This window comes from Rhamphochromis sp. 'chilingali' (assembly GCF_963969265.1).
Source record: "Rhamphochromis sp. 'chilingali' genome assembly, chromosome: 3".
Lineage (NCBI taxonomy): Eukaryota > Metazoa > Chordata > Actinopteri > Cichliformes > Cichlidae > Rhamphochromis > Rhamphochromis sp. 'chilingali'.
Genome location: NC_137931.1, coordinates 22,409,543 through 22,430,465, shown reverse-complemented (window position 1 = coordinate 22,430,465; position 20,923 = coordinate 22,409,543). Strand labels below are relative to the sequence as shown.

The window sequence follows — 20,923 nt, the reverse complement described above, 5'->3', positions numbered from 1 at the left end:
AATACCTCAAAGTCACTGTTTTAAGCTGCAAACCAGCCTTGATGGTGTTCAACTGATATTTGTCATTTCTTGAGGGCAGATTCATGAATCGTTTGCCTGTGCTGATAAAATTGTAGTATCTTATTAAAATCTTGCCCCGCTCAGCTTTAAAACCACCACGGCAGTTGTGTTGATTTTTGTGCTCCTTGCTTACATTTTCAGCGTGTGTCTCTCTGCTCTCCGCAGACACGCAGAGGCGTTGGAAGTGGCACAGTCTCTCTCTGAGGGTGTCTGCTCCAATCCGAGGATTACCTCGGTGGTAATACAGGACAGAACATTAGTATTGAGTCACGGCAAACACTCTATGACTGAAATCTATTTTAATCATCACAACTCATCGACACGTAGGCTCCTCCGGAACAGTCCCGATAGGATTTTAGACTCATGCCATTCGATGAGATCTGACGCGTTAAGATGCGGGGTATGTGCAGATGTGAAATCAGATGAGGATGATGATGTTGCAAGGGGCAACCATGTGCTGAACTGCAGTGATATGAGCCAGGGGATTATGGGTGTGGTAACTGCAGTGCAGGCAGTACAAGAATGCACATCTGGAGATGATTTAAAGCGAAGAGAACTCATGTTGGATAAATCAATGGACAGAAGGATCTATAGGTGGACGAACAGAGGATGCATGAGCAAATGGACGGATGACTGGTGCATTGCAGAGGCAGAGCAAACCATTTTTCTTAGCCCGTCCAAAGAGCACAGTGATAGAAATTGGACCTGACCATGCCAGAGGCTGGAGATGAGACACAACCACACACACACACACGAAGGAACATCACTGAACCTCAGAAGGACAGTTTTTGACGCTAGCAAAGTTAGAGGGCCCGTAATGCACAAACACTCCAGACAACCTCGGGGGCCTCAAGTACAGTCGACTGAAGCAGCCAGAGTGGCACGGATTTAAAAAAAACCCAAAAAACTCTCCTTTAATCTGCTAGTTATTTTCTTGATTATCTGCTCTGTACTTCCCAAATAAAGTCTTCGGATTTATTGCCTTTTTTCTCCATCAAATCATTCTGTTTGTTATAAATGAACACCAGGAAAAGCAGCAAATCTTCACATTAGAAGAGCAGTTTTTCAAAGGAATGATTGAAGCAAGTAATGTTTGATGAGCAAATGATCTCAATTTACTTTTTACAAACAACTCTGTAAATCTTAAGCCCCACTGAAAGACTTTGTGTGTTTGTATGTAGATGTGTGTTTGCAGAGATTATCTAGCCGTTCATTTTCTCCCACTTAAACAGTGCCAGCAAGAATGCAAGCTGTTATCAAGGCTAAAAGAGGCCATGCAAAATATTAGGTTTTTTAGATTATTATGTATTGTATAATGGATTTTTTTTTAAATTACGGTGGAACTGTAATGAAAACCACTGATTTAACCTTAGGATGCTGGATGCTGGCGTGATGTAAGATTTGGCACTGCTCCATGACTCCAGATTATTGATAAGTGTTTTCTCAGTGGGTCTTTCTAATTAAATGTGGACGTTTCTGACATACAGCAATTGTTTTCCTTTTTTGGCTGCAGTCCCTGCCGGGAAAATGTTTTCAGGATAAGAGATTAAGTGCTGATGCATCTTGTCTCCGTTCTTGTTGCTAAGCACTAGCCGAGCAGCAGCTGTAGCTCACATGCTAATCAAACCTGGCAGCTGAGAGCACTTTTGCATTTGCATTTTATGCAGATTGGGTTTGTAGGTGTTACTGTAGACCTGCCAATCGAATACTGCACACATACAGTTATTTCACCTTCATAGTGTCTCTTATCCACAGACACACACACACGCACTCACAGACAGACACACAAACACACACACACACAGTCTGGCTGCCTTCTAGCTGAAGCTGCCATTGCAACAGAACCAGTTGCTTTGACAAAGGACACAAGTTCCCCTGGGTGTCAGTAGGACTGAAGCCTTGATGCCCTGAATATACTGGAAGTGTCACTGTTAGCGTGTGGGTGCACGTCTGAGTGTCTCCATACTGTATGCAAAGGGCCTGTGTGTGTGTGTGTGTGTGTGTGTGTGTGTGTGTGTGTGTGTGTGTGTGTGTGTGTGTGTGTGTGTGTGTGTGTGTGTGTGTGTGTGTGTGTACTCTTCTGCATTTACCAGAGCCAGCAGAAGGTGTACTGGGAAATACCTCAAACATGTGCACAGTTTATATGAAGTATTAAATGTTTATGGGAAGTGTTTCTCAGGGATCACAAATCCATGCAAGCACATTTAGATCAGAGCGCCTGGCAGATTTGAGGATTTTGATCAAAATCTATACAACCAAAGCAGCAGAAGGAAATCCTGATTTGAGGTATTAAACATAGATTAGACCAGATTAGGGGATGTTTGATAGTCGGACAGATATGAACAGTTTAGTGTCAGGCAAGATGAAGATGACTCACTTGGGTGAATTAGTTTGGCTTAATGAAGCTGGAGTGGCGCTGAAACTCTACTTCCAGTATGAAGGTCACGATAATAATGGGCTTAAACTCTTTGCACATTTTTTTGAGTTGAATGGAGCAAAAGCCTGCGAGCCAGCTCAGGCAGCTACATCACATCATACATGCTTCTCTCCTCATACAAAACACACCCTCCCATTTTGAAGTCTGTTTAAAGTGCAAAATGTCTCATTCATCTCTCCCTCTGGGATGTCATCACTGCTGCTTTGCATTGGTACCTGCTGTTTCGACCCCCAACATAAACCTGTAGTGAGTTTGGTCCACAATGCCACCATTGTTTGCTTCTGTACACCACCACAGTGGATTGTTTGAAGTGTAGACTTTTAGCCTTAATTTAAGGGGTTTGAGAAAACTATTGCATTAACTCAAACTTAAGGAGAAGGGACAGAATCGACTCAGCAAAGACTAGAGCTTTGGAACGGATAAAGACCTCCATCGTTGCCATTCATACTAAACCAAGTAAATGAGTAACAGATAAACAATTACATGAAAGAATAGTCATTAAAAATATAGCTCTTTTTAAACAAAGGGTCTACAGTTTTAAAAAAGGCATTTTCTGTGAATTAACAAAATCTTTTATAATTACAATAATTTACTACAGTGGCATTTCCTTATCATGAATAAAAACTGAAATGTTCTGTTGATGTTGCACTTCTCAGGGATTAAATGCGTAGTTAAAAAACTTTACACTGCCAGAAAAAGGAGTTTCACTGGTCCACCTGTATGTAGCCCACAATGTAAAAAGAGTTTGACATCCTTGCATTTACTCTTTAGGAATTACAGCCATAGTTATACACAGTCCACCGTAGTTACCCCAAAGTTGAGAGCCAGTTGAGATCATTAGCCTAATTATTCCATGACAAACTTGCATTTGGTAGCTGTTCTGTATTCTCAATATGAGGTCCAGAGAGATGCTGATGCAAGTGAGGGAGGCCATCATTAGGCTGAAAATCTGAAAGTAAAAGACAACAAAAACTTTATGTGTTCCCAAAGCAACAGGCTGGTTCCTTTTTAAAAAGGAGTGCGCTAGCACACCAAAAGGACTAAAAGACCATAGAAAAAAACTAAAGCAGATGATGACAGAATTATTTACACAGTTAATAAATACAACTTCACAACAGCTAACCAAGTCAAGAACACTGTGGAGCAGGCAGGGGTATCATTGTCGAGGCTTACAATAAACAGACGCCTTCTTGAATGGAAACACAGTGGAGTGCAAACCACTGGTTGCACTCAAGAACAAGAAGATCAGTTTAGATTTTGAAAGCCTGCATAGTTATAATCATTAATAAAGTAATAAATTATTTGGACATATTAAAAAATAAGATGAACTTGTAGCAGAATGATGGGAAGAAAACGTTTGGAGAAGAAGAGAAACGACTCAAGGTATGAAGAATATCATTTTTCCCAGTTTGATCCTAGGTGAAGAGACAAATCTCTTCAGGGTTGCATCAGAAACAGCATCTGGTATATAAAAATCTGCCAGATCAACCGTGCAGAGCTACCCACTGTGGCGACTGACCATGTTGTTTCTTTGAGAAAAAGGAAGGAAGGAAGGAAATTTTTTCTACATCTACACCATCTACAACAGGCAATCAACAAAAGTGCACAGTTAACCGATATTAAAGCTCAGCACAAGGGGGTGACATTAATGTTTGCATGAGGTAGCTGTAGCTGAGATCGGGCCAAATGAGCTGTCTGGTACTCATGCCTGTATGAAATTATAACTGGCTCCTCTATGTGTGGATAAAATGCTGCTATGGAGATAAAAGCCTCATTTATTTATATTTCTGACAACATAAAGTTCTGGGCAGTGTCTACCTCAGGTTTCCAGCCCCTCCATTGATTTCTTTTACTCTTGCAGATCATGTTGAAGCAGCGTAGTGAATCGAGCAGGACGGACACGCAGACAATTGCTGCCCACTAAAACTGACATTCCTCATGGCTGCAGCACCATATGCGGAGCTGCTCATTTAGTCCACGCATGACTGGCTTTCATCATTAGCAAAGGATAGAGGAAAAATAAATAAATTAGGCCTTGTAATTTCAAGCGTTTCTGTTCGCCCTCCAGTAAAGATCCAGCAGTTTTTTTTCCTCGAGTGGGCGGTTTCTGATTTGTGCTGGCTGCATAAATGTGTAAAATAGAGGAAAAAATAAGATAAGAAGGCAAATCAAGAAGCCAAAATCAAGTGAGGGCAATCTTTAAATAAGAGCATTAATTTCTCTATTAAACCCCAGCAGGGAGGCTTTGTGATGCATAATTCTTGATGTTGTTTCTAATGTGTTATTATTATTTTTATTCACATCTCTGAGGGTTTCTTTTAGGTGGCCCGGACCGCTGAGCTGTGAAGAATGGGAATGAACCCTTCAGCACAGTGCATATCTGACAGAGGGGTATCTTTAATAAGTCATTGTCATGAACTAGTTTTGCATTTAATATGTTAAAAACATACAAACAAGCGTTTACACACCATGTTTACCTTGTATTTTATGCTGAACTTTTAGCATTTGTGTGATATTTTTAAGCAAATATTGGATAGATTTTAATCCTGAATCCTCTAGATGGCATTGCCTTGGCTTCCAGTAGCACTGTGAGAAATCTTTGAGTCATCTCTGACCAGGATATGTCCTTGTGCATAAAACAAAGAGAGAGGACTGTGTTATTTCATCTGCGCAATATCGCTAAAATTAGGAACATCCTGTCTCGGAGTTATGCTAAAAAACTAGTTCATGCATTTATTACTTGTAGGCTGGATTACTGCTATTTATTATTATCAGGCTGTTTTCAAAAACACCGCAGCAATAGTATTAACTGGGACTAGAATGATACATTCACTGGACACTTCATTAGGTACACATGTTCAACTACTCATTAATGTAAACATCTACTCAGCGAGTCACATGGTAGGGACTGTGCATTTAGGTGTCAATACATCGTCAAGATGACCTGCTGAACTTGAAACTGTGCATCAGAATGGAGAAGAAAGATCATTTAAGGGACTTTAAATGTGGCATGGTTGTTTGTCTGAGTATTTCAGAAACTCCGGGGTTTACAGAGAATGATTCAAAAAACAGAAAAATTCAATGACCGGCAGTTTTCTGTTGATATCAGAGAAGAATGGTGAGACTGCTTTGAGCTGATAGGAAGGCAACAGCCACTCAGACAATAACTTGTGACAACCAAGGTATGCAGAAGAGCATCTCAACAGTAGCAGAAGACCACACTGAGCACTACTCTTGTCAGCTAAGAACAGGAAGCTAAAGCCACAGTTCACCCAACTTCATAAAAACTGGATTAATATAAGGTTGAAAAAATTTTGCCTGGTCAACATTCAGATGGTAGGGTCACCATTTAGCATAAACAGCTTGAAAGTATAGACTCATCAAATCTATATCAAACTGTATGAAGCTATTGTCTCAAAATCTCTGCAGAATATTTTCAGAACCTTGTTGAATCTATACCATGAAGAACTAAGGCAGTTCTGAAGGGCTTCAAACCAGTAGTAGCAAGTTGTACCTAATAAAGTGACCAGCGAGTGTATTTCTTTCATAATAGCTTCATTAAATCCCTTTAAATTGGAAGCCGTTTCCATAGAAGATGGGCTTCCATAGAAGGATTTCAAATAAAATGTTGGATTTTAGATTCAGGAGACAGACACTTTCTCTTCCCCTCAGATTAGGCTTAAAATGTCCTTTTTGATAAAGTATAAGGGCTGAACCATCCCCTTATTATTGCTTTATAGCCATCAGAATGTGCCTTCTCTCTCCCATGGTTTGTTTCTTGTCCTGCCTACCTATGCTCTCTTTTTCTTCTTTCTCTTTTCCCTCACCCTCTTCTGCCAGACATTTCTTTCTGTTAAAAGGGAGTTCTTGCTCCCCACTGTCACCAAGTGCTTGCTCATAGTGGTCATTTAATTATTGGACTTATCTCTCTAACACTGTAGTGTCTTGAGATGAATGTTATTGTGAACCGGATCTATATAAATTAAACTGAATTAAATGAAATAATGAAAAAAATACCTAAAAAGTAACATTAATGCTACCAGTCAAATTCATTTTTAAGCAAATTAATTAAACCAATTAAAAATACAAGTGCATGTTGATAAGAAAACAGTCTGCGAGTCTGCGCATTTTTTTTTTATATAATTATGCGTGCAATGTTGAAACAATGCTAATATTTCACTCTTAAATATAATAGTTGACAGCTATTGTGGATTAAATTGAAAATCCTCAAATCAGTTCAGATTCTTGACAAAATATCTGTAAAACTAAAGACCTTTCCTTCAGCCTCAGCTCACTTTCCCGTTGAATGATTTTGCTTTTTTTTTCAGTATTCTTCGGTCTTCGGCTCTTCTTTCCATTTCCTGCTTGTAAAGTCTCGACAAATCCTCTGGCTAATCCTATTGTGCGATGAGGCTTGGCCTTCATGAACCAGCCTCTCTTCACTGGATTTTTGTGCTGTGCTGAAGGAAAACATGATTTCAAGTTGGTTGACTCATAATCTTGGCACTGCCAAAGGACACATGATTAAGTGCAGGCTGCTAGCGCCCCTTGGTGGACAGAATGGGTACACTGAAACGCTGCAGGAGTAAACAGGAGCGTGCCACTGCTGTGCACCTTCATCTGGATTTAAAGCTCCCCCAAAATCTGCCATTAATGACCCATGGACATTAAAGTCAAAGGAGGGATGTACTCTCATTGCTATTATTCAGATTTAATTATCCCAGCACAAACACACAAAACCTGCCAACGTGATTGAGAGCTGCATGGAAATGTATTCAGGAAGCAAAATAATTAAATTCTTTGGTGCATCTTTAATTTTTAGGCCTGACTGAAAAGAAGCTTCAACAAAATTAGGTCAAATTTAAATATTCAAAGCCAAAAATCGGCTTAAAATGTGTCAAATAAGTTTACCCTGCATTGTGTAACAGTCAAACCAGAGGCATCTTTAATCCTTTTACTCTGCATACTCACTTAAGGGCTCTTCCCTTCTGCTTTTTTTCCCACGCAGCTGAAACATACATTTGCATTTTGCCATAAATAAGGAAGTAAAACTTAATTTTTGCTAGCGAGTCCTACCAGGAGCAGAGATGGAAAAGCAGAGCTCATCATTACGTCTTTAATAAAGCAGCTGTGTTTTTAATAGACTGTGATGATCATGGTTGTTACAGAACCTTTGTCACATCAGCCAACTCCAAAACATCCAAACCCATCATCTTTTATTCAATACAGAGTGGAGGAAGCAGGCCATCTACCAATCAGAAGGCTGCTGTTTTGATCCCCGGGTTCCTCCAGTCTGGATGTCAGAGTGTCTTTGGGTAAGATACTGAACCCCCAAACTGCCCCTGATGCATCCATCGGAGCGTGAATGTGTGTGACAGAAAGAGTGAATGTGGCTTATGGTAAAAAGTAGGGGTGCAACAATACACAAAATTCACGGTTCGGTTCGGTTCGATACTTTGGTGTCACGGTTCGATATTTTTTCGATACAAAAAAATGTTCATGCCTTTTTAATTTGTCATTTATTAAAATTATAAATATATATTTTAACTCAAAAGTACAGTTTTTAAATTTAACCCTAACCCTTGTGCGTGTTTTTTATTTTGACAGCGAATGCACACCTGCGGACCACTTATGTGCAGCCCTGGTTATTTAGCTCATCATATTGCAGCCACAGAAATTCTTTTGTCCATGAAACCATAAAGCTGCACTTTCTTTTTGCCTTATAGTCTGATTTGTCATAACTTCTCCGTTTTGTGGTAAGCTTTTCTTTGGCTGTCACTTCTTCACCCTGACCTGTCTTATTTGGCTCAGCAGAACTGAAATGCTTTTACACACTCACTCACATAAGCTCAGCGATTCTCTGCGCGATCAACCTCTCATATGTTTAAGCTTGCTGCAGGAGATTTCACTTGTCATGTTTGCGTAGTAAGCTAACGATTAATAAGACGATGTCAGAGGAATTGGTGCACAAATTATCATCACTCACAGATCAGTGCTGTCGCTCTCTATACACAGTTCGCACGATTGCAAAGTGAAAGCAAAAAAACAAGCGCAAATTCAAACGCGACTTCAATATGTCACATATTGACAGTGGCTCACCGATGCCAATGACATAATTACCCAGCTACATTTCTGAAAGAATGCAAAAGGATTGACATATATTTTTCCTACAATAGCCCGACGGGCAGGGAAGAGATAGATTTTGGTAGCCCGACTGAAAAAAATCGCTAGCTCCGGGACGTCGGGCTAGCGATATTGCAAGCCCTGTATCTGATTGAGGAATCACTCATCTTTGGAAAAGAGAGTTTATTACAGAGAAATGGCTCTTTCCAAAATAAAAGCTATACTATCCGCTTCTTGTGGGCTATATTCTCAGCAGCATAAGGAGAATCATGTGCTAACAGCTGTCTAAATGACTCGGCTAAAGTTAGTAGCATGCTTGCTTTTTTTTGTCTGCTTCCACTTGTCTTTGCACTAGGATGATGTCGGCGTAAATGTGCAGTCATATTCGTTGTGTTCCCACTAGTGCTTTCAGGTTAATCTCGTTGAAATGACCTTAACGCCACAACACGGCAAATCTCCGTTAACGAGCTACCGCCGATCGCCCCGTGCATGGGGCTAGACGGCCAACACGTTAACGAGCTAACTGCGCTAACACACTAGTTCACACCAATGTAATTGAGCATTGCATGGCACATCCAACATACTGTTTTACTTTAGTCCATGACTCGCTTACCTTCAGGGTCATACGTCACATGAAAACCAAAATAATTCCAAACGCCAGATCTGAATGAGGTTCAATTTGCCTGTTGCAAGGAGAGCTTAACTTCTGTCTCGCTAGCTTGCCCTGCGCTCTTCCTTCTGACGATGCTGTCTGTGTTGAGCGCTCAGTGGATCTGCGCTCGACAGTGCAGCCTAGGCGGAGTAGTCGAACACAGATTCACTGAGCGCTCAACACAGACAGCATCGTCAGAAGGAAAATTGATAAAATAAATTACAAATGTTGTATTGTTCGATACATATGCGTACCGAACCGAAAGCACTGTATCGAACGGTTCAATATCGATACGAATATCGTTGCACCCCTAGTAAAAAGGTTTGTAGATGTGTCACTTTTAAAGTAGTTTGTGCAAAAACCCTCAAAGTTGAAGCTTCTGCAGCAGCAGATTTGGGTTCTCTGCATTTTTTAGTCATGGCTCTCTCCAGAACATCACAACACAGCAATTTGAAGTGGGAAATTACAATAAAATCAGAGCCTGTAACGTTTAAAACGTGCATATGGAGTATTTCACAGAACTTTCCATTATCCCCACTGCAGCAGAGAGCCAGTTCCAGTAAAACTACGAGAAGCTGTAGTAGAAGCAAACAGACAAATTCTCAGTAGGAAACATCGTCATCATTAAAAACGTCACACAAGCATATAAAGTCGCCAGCCACTTTATTGCATGCGAATCTGATTCATTATGGAAGAATTACACCCACTGGTCACTTTATTAAGTATACCCTGGTAATACTGGGCTAGGCCCCTTCAGGACTGACTCAATCATTCGCGGCACAGATTCAGCAAGGTAATGGAAACATTCCTCAGAGATTTTGATATTTTAGCATCATGTATTTTGATGCAGATGTGCCGTAAGCACATCCCAAGGCAGGCTGGATCCATGTATTCATGTTGTTTACACCAAATTGTGACACTACCATCTGAATGTAGCAGAAGAAATCAAAACTCATCAGATCAGACAATGTTTTTCCAAACTTCTGTTGTCCAAGGTTGGTGAGCCTACACCTCAGTTTGGTGTTCTTAGCTCACAGGAGTGGCACCTGGTGTGGTCTTCTGCTGTTCTTGAAATGCTCTTCTGACAAGATACTGAGGCCTTCCTGACACTTTAAAGCAGTTTTGTATTCTCCTCTGACCTCTTACATCAAAAAGACATCTTCTCCCAGAGAGAGACAAAAGTGCCAGAAAATCCCAGCTGATCTGGGAATTTCTGAAATATTCAGACCAACAACCATACCACATTCAAAGTTACTTAAATCACCTTTCTTAATCATTCTGATGCTCAGGTCATCTTAATCTATGTACCTAAATACCCCGAATTGTCTACATGGTTGATTGATTAGATATATACACCAGCTGAACAGGTGCTCCTAAGTGTCCAGTTGGAGTTATGAACAACTGAATAACTGGTACTATGTGCTTCTTTTGTGGGGTGAAATAATCCTTTGTAAAGACATTTTATCTGTGGCTCTTTTTGCTGATTGACCTCAGATATTTTCCTCTTATGTGCTCGTCTTTGTTGCTTCTGTGGGCTCTCTCTCTCTCCCTCCCTCTCTGTCTTCTCTCACCTCTTTAGATCAAAAATCTCTCCAGCAGATGATTCAGTGTTTGCAGGGGGATCCCAGGGCGTTCCCATACCAGATGGGATATTTAAACTCTGCAGCATGCTTTTGATCTTCCCCACTTTTGTCTTCCTCCCAGTGGCTCAAAATAACCACCACAGGGAGGCGTCCTGGAGGCGTTGTAAGCAGATGTCTGAATCACCTCACTTGGCTCCTGTCAACAAAGCAAAACACTGGTTGTGTGTCAGGATAATTAGTTTAAGTTACTTTAAGACATAAAACATCTATGACTAAACTTTCACTCAATCCTCGAAAACTCCCCAAAAATTAAAGTAAAGAGATTTGTAACCCCACGTCCACACAACATACCAGCTCATTAAGACATGAGGCAAAGCACATATCTGCAATATGACAAAATTGGGAGGTACACTCAAAAAATTATCACCATCTTTTCATGTCTGGCATTACTCTGCACAGCTGGAAGTTTATTTTGCCTAAATTCCAGGCAAAACAGGGTGGTTTACTTTCATATTAACTCTTTAAACATTAGATGTTTCTTATCGATGTCTCACCGCTGAGAAAGTGACATTAATGCTACCGAATGCTTCTCCATGTGGGTCGTGCAGAAAGAGGTGAAACGGAGGCAAGACAGCACTAAACAACATATGAACGGCCTCTTGCAAGTGAGCAAGCGCACGTCTTTGCTACGTAACGACTACTTCCACCTACCCATCGCCTTGCTATCTGGCTATGCTCACTGTTTGCTGTATGACAAAAGGGGCACCATGCGTCATGCTCTCTCAACTTTGGTGCCATAAACCCTTAGCCTATCGTTTATGGCACTTCGAGATTTATATTCAGCAGATGCCACCTGGTTAGTTTATCTGTGATATATTCATCGACCTTCTAAGTTTTAGCTTTGCTGTCTAAGTCATGTTCATGGTCATAGTCCTTGTTTCACTTTGTCACTGTGCTCCCTGTTAAGCTTCAGTCTCAGTGTTAGGCATTCCTCTGGTATGTACTTCCTGTTTTACTTTGATAGTCTTTTGGTCCGTGTGCTTTGTATTTAGTTTTCATCCCCAGTCTAATTATGGCTGATTAACTTCATCTGTTTTCCTCAGTTGTGTCTTGTCCTTTGCTCTCTGTTGGTCTTTCCTCCCGTGTTTCCAGTTTGAGTTTGTCGGGTTCTGTTACTGGCTGCCTTTGGACTTTCTGCTCTCCCAAATAAAGCTTTGTTTTTGTTCAGTTCTGTTTATGAGTCTGCATCTGGGTCTAAATCTACACTCTTCATGACAACATCAAACTCAACACTACACTTACTTGTTGTCCCCACTGACGTGCCAACTTTGAAGCAGTTTGGATGAACTGCTGGAGACTGACTAAGAAGACACGAGCAGCAAGACTTCTTGAATTATTAGTAGGAAGAAGGGTTTATCTGCAGCTGAGTACATGAATTTCACTTTTCAAACAGGATGTGGCTCATTCCCAATACTGGTGAGCAGTCTGATTCTCATGCTGTTTCCCTGTATAATACACGTGTACTCTCCTTAGTTCACCCTTTCTGAGGTTTTTAAGACATTTGGCTCTGTTTGATCCCAGAAAAGCATGCGCTGCCTTTGATCTCGAATCAATAAATCATGTTGAAAATGTCAACCTGTGTAGTTTTGCAGTGAAGTTTCGCTCGCAGTGCTAAAAATCGAAATCTTCAGCTCAAGATAAATGACGAATGAAGGCTGTCAGAACAGACAGCTGCTGCCCTACAGCGTCTAAACAAGGACTTTATTAAAGAGGTATTTCACTGCTGGGTCCACAAGTATTTAGACCGTGACACAGGTTTCACGTCTTTGCCTCGGTTATTTTCCACAGTGGATTTGAACTGAAGCAATCAAGGTGTGGTCAAACAATCTAACAGCTTTAATATGCACACGTTTTCACACAGAGTGATGTAATTATGAATAAGAGCTTTGTTTGCATGTAAGTCTTTTCAAATTCTTGATGACATTGTTTATATGTAAGTTCGAACTGTTTTTTTTTTTTGTTTTTTTTATTGAGTTCCAAATTTCCAGCTGTTTCCAGAGGTTTGCTTCGGATGAAGCTTTTTTCCCAAATCTGTTCAATATGATTCTAGTCTTTGGTGCATTTTGCAAGTACCTGTCCCAGCAATCGACTCCAAAGCATACTTCACCACAGTGTGAGAACACTTTATGCCTACGATTGTCTCAAAGACCATCCAGCATCATGGAGTGCCTTAATACAAGTTTTTCCTTACCATTTATAGCATTTTTATCACTCTGACCTTCAGATCAATCTATCTTTCATATCCCTTAAAGGAGAGGTCAGAGGTCATATCGGATGTGGTATTTTAAACCTTTACATGGTACTTTTTATATTTTGACAACAGAGACCACACTTATAACTTAGAAACTATGATTCTTACAAGGCTTTTTGTCGATTTTCCATCAACAAATCATTAAGCTGACCTCGAAGACCTTTGTGGATATAAGCCAAAGTTTTTGAGCTCTCATATTTACAGGCAGAATGACCAATGACTTGGTGGAGGTAATAAAGACAAAGCACCAAATTTTGAACCTTCCTGATGTGCTCTGGGAGCCTGAAGCTCATAAATATTCAGTCTATGAAGGCAAAGCTTCAGTAAATACACTAAAGTTAATGTATACAAAAGAAAATTAAAATATCAGCTGAAAATATCGATTGCTTCACTTCGAGTCCAATATGAGTCTGAACAAAGTCAAGACCATGAAAATATATCGAGCTTTATTCTGACACCATCCAACATCTGGGAAGAACCATTATTGTGATATAAAGGCTTTGGAGAGGGCTGAAAGGCATGCACTCAGTTTACTGAGTAGGTTTTACAGCTTCATAGCTGCCATAACTCAAGCTTCAACGTAGGAAGTCCATATATGTCCATATACTCAGCCCTACCTCCCATAGTTAGCTTATTTAAAGGCAGCTTTTTTTCTAGTTACAGTTTTAGGATAACATTGTTATAATGAGATGGCTTTATAGTGTATTTCTATAATCATGCAACACGGAATTACAGTATTTCTATGTAGTTACGTCATTTTTTTCAGTAAATCTTTTAAAGAAAAAACTATTGTGAATTGTACATAATGTATCTCAAGAGACTTATAATTGAAATAAAGCTCTTAATAACAAACCCCAAGTAGTGGTTAAAATATTAAAGGACAATTCTGTGGCCTGTGAAAAACCAGCATATCAATGAGAAACTATATTTGCCTCATTACAGTCGGTACTGTGAGACATAATAGTGCAGTTTCATGGGTTCTGTCTTCCTCTGTGCAAGCTTTAATATGTATTCATGTGTTGAAAAGTATTTCAAGTCATTAAATCCATACCACATTTTAGAAAATCACTAAATGGTTTGTGCTATTTTTGTTCAGTATTGCTTTATAAAAGGGTTAGGGCTGTTTGCATAGCGTGTGATTCAAACATTGTGCAGCACACTTGCACGTGTACTTTTATTTTTTCTCATATTTGTTTGTCGAAACTGCTTCTAAAGTCATGAAAATGCTGAAAACCTGGTGCAAGTTATTATTACTCCATCACATTAGTGGCTGTAAGGCAGCTGGCAATAATCAACTCATCATCACTGTTCACTCTATGCTGCATGCGCGCGCAATCGCGCACTGCTGACACGGTCTCCGAGCACAGAAAATCTGTGCTACGCACAAAGAATTCCAACCTGAATTCAAATTAAAATATATACGTAACAATTCATTCTGTGCCATTTTGCAGTGTGAGTCAGTGAGTGACCGGTGACTGGCGGCTCCAGCCAAGGATTCACATTTGTATATACGCAGCTAATCAACATCATTGACAGGTTATGACACCGGTGTTTTAGGTAGCAAAGCGGAAGACACACTAATGACAACGCGTACAACCACTGGAAATGTGAGTAGGGAAGACGGAAAATTTAAGGTAAAGTTTAGGGTCTCAGTCAGATTTGTGCACATAGTGTCATTTATTTACAATTTTAATTTGTGGATACTGATCAATAAATACTGTCACTAGTTTATGAGTAGTAGAAATACAAATAATTGTGTCATTATCAGAGATGGGAATAACGGCCGTTACTTTTTTCAGTAACTAGTAATCTGAATAATTACCATTTCAATCATTACAACGCTGTTACTAACAAGAAAATGCGGTGTGGACTCTTTACTATGTTTCAACGCACAGACGCTTGAACCTATCTTCAGCTTACTGGGAGCTAGGAGGGGGAGACAATCGCACATGTGCTACTGATTAGCTGAGGAAGAATAAAGTAGTCATGGTAAACCAATCACATGACCAAATTAAGATGACATAGCAAAAAGATGTTATGTCAACCCAAGACAACCCCGATTTCCATTTTTGTCTTAAAGTGTGGACTTCAAACTATATACCAGTTTTTAAATTGTGTTGATGGGCCATGTAAAACCACAGTTGTGATTAAAATAAATATATGTGATGTTTATTCCTGAACACTATCGTTGTTTATATTTACTGCGGCAAGAAACTGTAAAAACTGCGTTTTCTAAGGAAAGCGCTCGAAAGCGTGTGAGCAAAGCCAAAAACCAAAAAAACCTCCGACCTTTCCTATTGGTGGAAAAATGTACCATGTTGACAAATCAACAAATGATATGGCAACATGGCATTTGGTTGTTTAGGAACAAGGGGACGTTGTAGGAGTGACTGCGGCAGGAGATGTGAGAGATTTGTGACGTTAAGCGTGTTTGGAGTCGAAAGGTAGTGTGTTGCGTTGTGTAATTAGTGTGTAGTGTAGTCGATAGTTTTGTGTGTGTAAATAATTTGTGTGGCATCTTATTTGATACAGACTGTAGCAAATTGGTACAGTTCAGGTTAGTTTTACTTCCAATAGTGTTAACATACTACACAGGTCATGAACAAGATTTTTTAAATTTTTCATTGTAAGTGGGATAAAGCAGTTAATTAAAAGGATTCTAAAAGAAATGTAAATACTGTAATTAGATTCTTTAATAAACCATGTAACTTAGATAAATGAGTGCAAACGTCTGCTGTTGCTCACAGTGGTCCAAGGGACCGCTCAGGGAGTTTGTGTGTTTGCTCAGACACATGAAAAATTAGAGGGAACATTGCTCATCATATAAAGAAAAATAACATTATACAACAATATTTGTTGTGTTTTATGTAAAAAAGAAGACAAACAGGCAGAGCTCACAAATTCATTTCCTGTAGAATAGTAAGAGGTTTGGTATCAGTGAGTTTCTTATACCAAAGTGCTTCTAGAAGTAAGTCTTGGCAGTAATACTTGGTAGTACAGCGTCTGTATTGGCTAATCACTTGTCATTTATGAGTCATCAGCCAGTGAGCGAGTAAAACACTCAGCTGGAGCTTCACAACTGGACTTCACTAACCAGAAGTGTTGGTCAAGTTACTTGAAAAAGTAATTAATTGCTAATTACTTCTCCAAAAACATAATCCAGTTTCTTTACTGATTACTTCTTTTCAAAAGTAATTAATTACTTTATTACTTAGTTGCTTGGGTGCTTTTTAAAAACATGATACACAACCTGAATAGGTAATAAACCATTTGAGCTGATAGGAATGCAACAGTAACTCAAATAACCACCTGTTACAATCAAGGTGTGCAGAAAAGCATCTCAACAGTAGCAGCAGACCACAGCAGATGCCACTCCTGTCAGCTAAGTACAGAAAATTGGGGCTACAATTCACACAGGCTGACCAAAGTTGGGCAACAGAAGACTATAACGACATCACCTGTTCTAATACCATCCAGATGATATGGTTAGAATTTGGCATGAACAACATGAAAACATGGATCCATCTTGCCTTGTGATGTGCAGCTGACAAATCTGCATTAAACTGTGTGATGCTACAATCTCAAAACCCCCAGGAATGTTTTCAGCACCTTGTTGAATCTATACCACAAAGAATTAAGGTGGTTCTGAAGACAAAAGAAGGTCTAACTCAGTACTAGCAAGGTGTACCTAATCAAGTGGCCAGTGAGTGTATAGCTAACCCTTTAAGACCTACCATAGAACCAAGTTCGCCAGAGCTTATATTATATTTTTACATGCTGTAGTGCCATTTTTGGGAGCATTTCAAGTTGATATACATCAATACAACCATTATAGCCCAAAATTAACTATTTCCAGCAGTGCAATTTGAGTCCTCAGCATCCCAGAAACGATAAAGAAAGTCATAAAGTCAAACATAACTTTTAAAAACACCAGTATAGGCTCGTAAGGCCCTGAAGGTAAAAAAAAAACTGCATTTCTGCAAAATGACATCACTTCCGGTTTCGGGCAGGTCATGGCAGACATGCGATAGTTCACGCTGATGGACTAGGAAGTGTTATGAACAGCTGATCGGATCGGCAAAGCATGTTTCTGGAATATTATGTTTTTGTTGCTGTAAGTGCTTTTTATGCCATTTTTGCAAAGCTATATGTGGAAGGAAACCGTGACATAGATCAAGCTGATGGCATAAGATGTAAGTACAACTCCTCCATTTCATAAGCAAAAAAAATTACATGGTTGCAGTTCTACCCGGATTTAAAAATAGTTACGCAAAACAGAGCGTGCCTGCTCTGACTGGCTTTAAAGGGTTAAGAGAAAAAAATAGTCCTACAAATGATATTTCTTTTCTTATTTTTTTTTATATATTTTTTTAAATAAGTTAACAACTATTTGAAAATTCTGACAGTCCTCAGTGGTTATGTCCATCTTTTACATACAGGCTATGGCTAAAAGGTAACAAAACGGCAGCTATAGCTCAAATAGAAAACCAGTGAGTATGAGTCACAGACCACTGGGAGGCTGTGACTGGAATTGAGCGTTAAACAGCACCCAGTTTAAAACCAGTCAGAGGCAGATGGCCTCGTGGCTGTACTTGTTGATCTCTGAAGGAATGAATTCAGATCAGTGCTGCGAGGCTTATTACATAAGCAACAGTTGGCACTTCAGAGCGCTCGTCTCTGGCAGCTTGCAGGTTATTCCGCGAACAGAAACGCACCTCTTTGTCCTCTCCCTCCCTCCCACCCACCTTCCCTCTCTCGCTCTCCTCTCCCCCCTCATCCTCATCATCCTCCATGCTCTGTGTAGTGACAGGATTTGTGTCGGTGCAGATCGGCTGTGTTTGCGGCTGACGTGAGGAGTTCCCGGCTGAAGCTCCTGCGCACACACACACGCACACACATATATTTTCTGATCCTCAGAGGTTCCCCGCAATCTGCCAGATTTTAAACCAGCCTGCTGTTCTCCGGATGAGACGGGACCACCTTTTGGGCTCCTGCGTCCTCCTGTGAGAGACGTCGGGAGCCTCGGCATCAGCCCCTCCGTCCTCTTATGTATCCACACGAACCCCGAATGAGCGCAGTTTCTCCTCATAAATGACCGAGCTCCGACCTTCCACCTGCTGCGACGAAATCTCCGACATTTAACCAGAAACCGCAAGACACGGAGACTACCTGTTAGCTTCTCCCACCCCCTCCACCTTCTTCTGCTCCTCCGGGCTCCGCTCTGCGCTTTTCCGTGCCCTCGGTGAGAGAGCAGAGGCTGGGATTTAGGCTGCACACCTACTGACCTACTTCGCGCAAGTTGGGAGTCCGACCCGTGCGGTCTGGCAAAACGGTGCCCTCCACAGCAGCAGCACCAGCAGCAGAAGATGACGGGTGATGTGGAAACAGTGGTGACCCCGTGGCGAGACCTTCAGTAAATAAGCAGCAGGGGGAGGTGGGGTAAAGGAGGTGAGAAGGTGAGGAAGAGAAGAAAGCGTGCAGAAGGAGCCAGAGGTGCTGGTGGTGGTGGTGGTGTGTGCGTATTTGTGCGTGGAGACACAGGAGGAGGTTATGACCGTGTCTCTTCACCTGGATCTCGGGCTGATGCTGCTGCTCCTGTTGGCCTGCTGGCAGACCCCGGGGATGGTCGGAGGAAGTGAGTGTCCCGTTTTCCTTCTCTGTGTGTCATATTTAATCTAAATATAAGAAACTTTAGGAAGCAGTGACAGGATTGGCACAAACAGCTGGCATAACTCACATAATTATGACATTTTTACGGCATGATGGGACACAGGTGTTTGAACACATGTCTACCACGCTGTTTCTCTCCATTTAAGCTCATTTGAAGCAGCTTTGTCTTTTTTAATCAAGCTGCGTTCAAAACTCCATTGGAAAAACATCGAATTTTTAAAAAGCCCAATGTCCTTGTTATATCTGAGCAAGGACAAGAGCCTCGTTTTGCTTTGGCTCTAGAAATACCTCCGTCTGACTGATAAGAAGTAAGAAGTGGAATGGTGATTTAAATGCAGTGTTAAAAAAACAAAAAACCCTACATATATATATATATATATATATGTATGTGTGTGTGTGTGTGTGTGTGTGTGTGTGTAGCTCTGCCAGGACGGCCTCATTATTTTCATTCTTTTGTATGATCTGAAAGCAATCATGAAAAGGCGATACTGTTCACGTGGTGTTCTGCACAGAAAATGGACAGCTGAAAGCCCACACATCATCATTTTTAAGCTGCAAAAGTTTGCAAAGATGCCAAACACAAATAACAACCATCAGTGTAAATACCATGTGGGACAAAAGAGGGAAAACCTGGATGTTAGCCTGTAAAAACTGGCGTTATATGCAGTAATAATAAGCTGTTGGCCCTGAAAGATGATCGATATTTCGTTATCATCTACAGCTTTAAGTACGTGACAGCGGCGCGACTCTACATTGACACACTGCTTTGTGTGTCCACCTGTGTGATTTGAGGTGAGTGGAGCGTATGCTGCGCTCTGTTTACGCCTCATATTTCAACTAGACTAACAGCTGTTGTAAAAGTGTCCCAACCTTAATTGAATGCCTATCGGGGGATTAGAATTTCAAAGCAATCTCTCTCTCTCTCACTCCTCCTTTGCTCTGTTTAATTAGCTGTTGCAGGAATGCACCTAAATCACCCAGACCACTGGTCACATCCCCCCTCCTCTGCACCTTCCCATGAGGTTTAATCCAAAGTAGCCTTTGGCAAATAGCACCGAATTAACATGCTTCTTTTTGGATGAATACCAAAGAGCAGCTAATCTGCGCTTACAAGGTTCTGTATCGATTTATCCAATGAGCTGCTATGTCTTTATATCCCCCCACACGGCCTTTACCTGCTCAGCTCACGTCACAGACGTCATGTCTTTATGGGAGCTCATCAACCACGCTTCGTTTTCCTGCTCTCTGCCACCCATTAATTTTAAATGCAGATTTCCAGTCATGACAAACAGCTGCGGGAGGAAGCCTTTTTTTCCCTCCTTCACCATAAATCACAGACAGCAGCACTTCAGGAAGCGACCGGCGTCTTATTTTAAAAAGATTGATTCATGACTTTGAAGCAGCAGGTGATATTACACCTGGTTATAGCTTTGTGTAAAAATATTTGTTCTATGTTTTATGAGATTGAAAATTGTGCTTTTTCAACAAAAGGCTTTGGCTAGCACAACAATCTGTGTTCAGTGTGAGTTACATTCTTAACAATGCATTACCCGCACACGGGGGATTATAATAAATGAGTTGCTTTATCCTTTATGATTATGTATGTTCTTGTTTTATAAGTATCTTCCTTTGCATGCCTTATATACCTACAAAGTCCATAAAAAGAGGTGGATGTTAGCTTATCCCAGACTCTGAGCAGGATTATAAGCAATGTTAACTGGCTGAAGAGTCTTCAGTCAAATAAAAAAGATTTTAACACTGAAACAAATGGAATTTGTTCACTGGGCGTTAAACTAGGGACCAACCTGAATCAGAAAATTAAAATTCCAACATGTGCAAATCTAAAATCTTTGCTCAACAGGCATGATCAGTCATTTTTGATCCAATTTATGTCTTTGTTTGAAAGTAAAAATGAAAAAATGCATCCCGGGGATTAGCTCTGCCAGGACGGCCTCATATTAGCTACTTGCTGATATATGAGTATTAGCCGATAGTAAAAATCTAAAAAGCAAATGATGTTGAATAGTTTCACAAAACGCATGTTTGGGAGACCACCAGCTGCCAACTCGAGCAGTTTCGGGCATAAA

General features: G+C 40.5%; 1 protein-coding gene across 1 annotated transcript in view; it reads left to right on the top strand.

Annotated features, from left to right (window-relative positions):
* The first annotated feature begins 17,995 nt into the window (after window positions 1-17,995).
* LOC308394247 (fibronectin type III domain-containing protein 4-like) overlaps window positions 17,996-20,923 on the top strand; it is a 60,849-nt gene continuing 57,921 nt past the window's right edge. Inside the window, exon 1 of the mRNA XM_080878499.1 lies at window positions 17,996-18,801. Within this exon, the coding sequence (XP_080734625.1) occupies window positions 18,717-18,801 (85 nt within the window). The 5' untranslated portion in view covers window positions 17,996-18,716. The remainder of the gene's footprint in view (window positions 18,802-20,923) is intronic.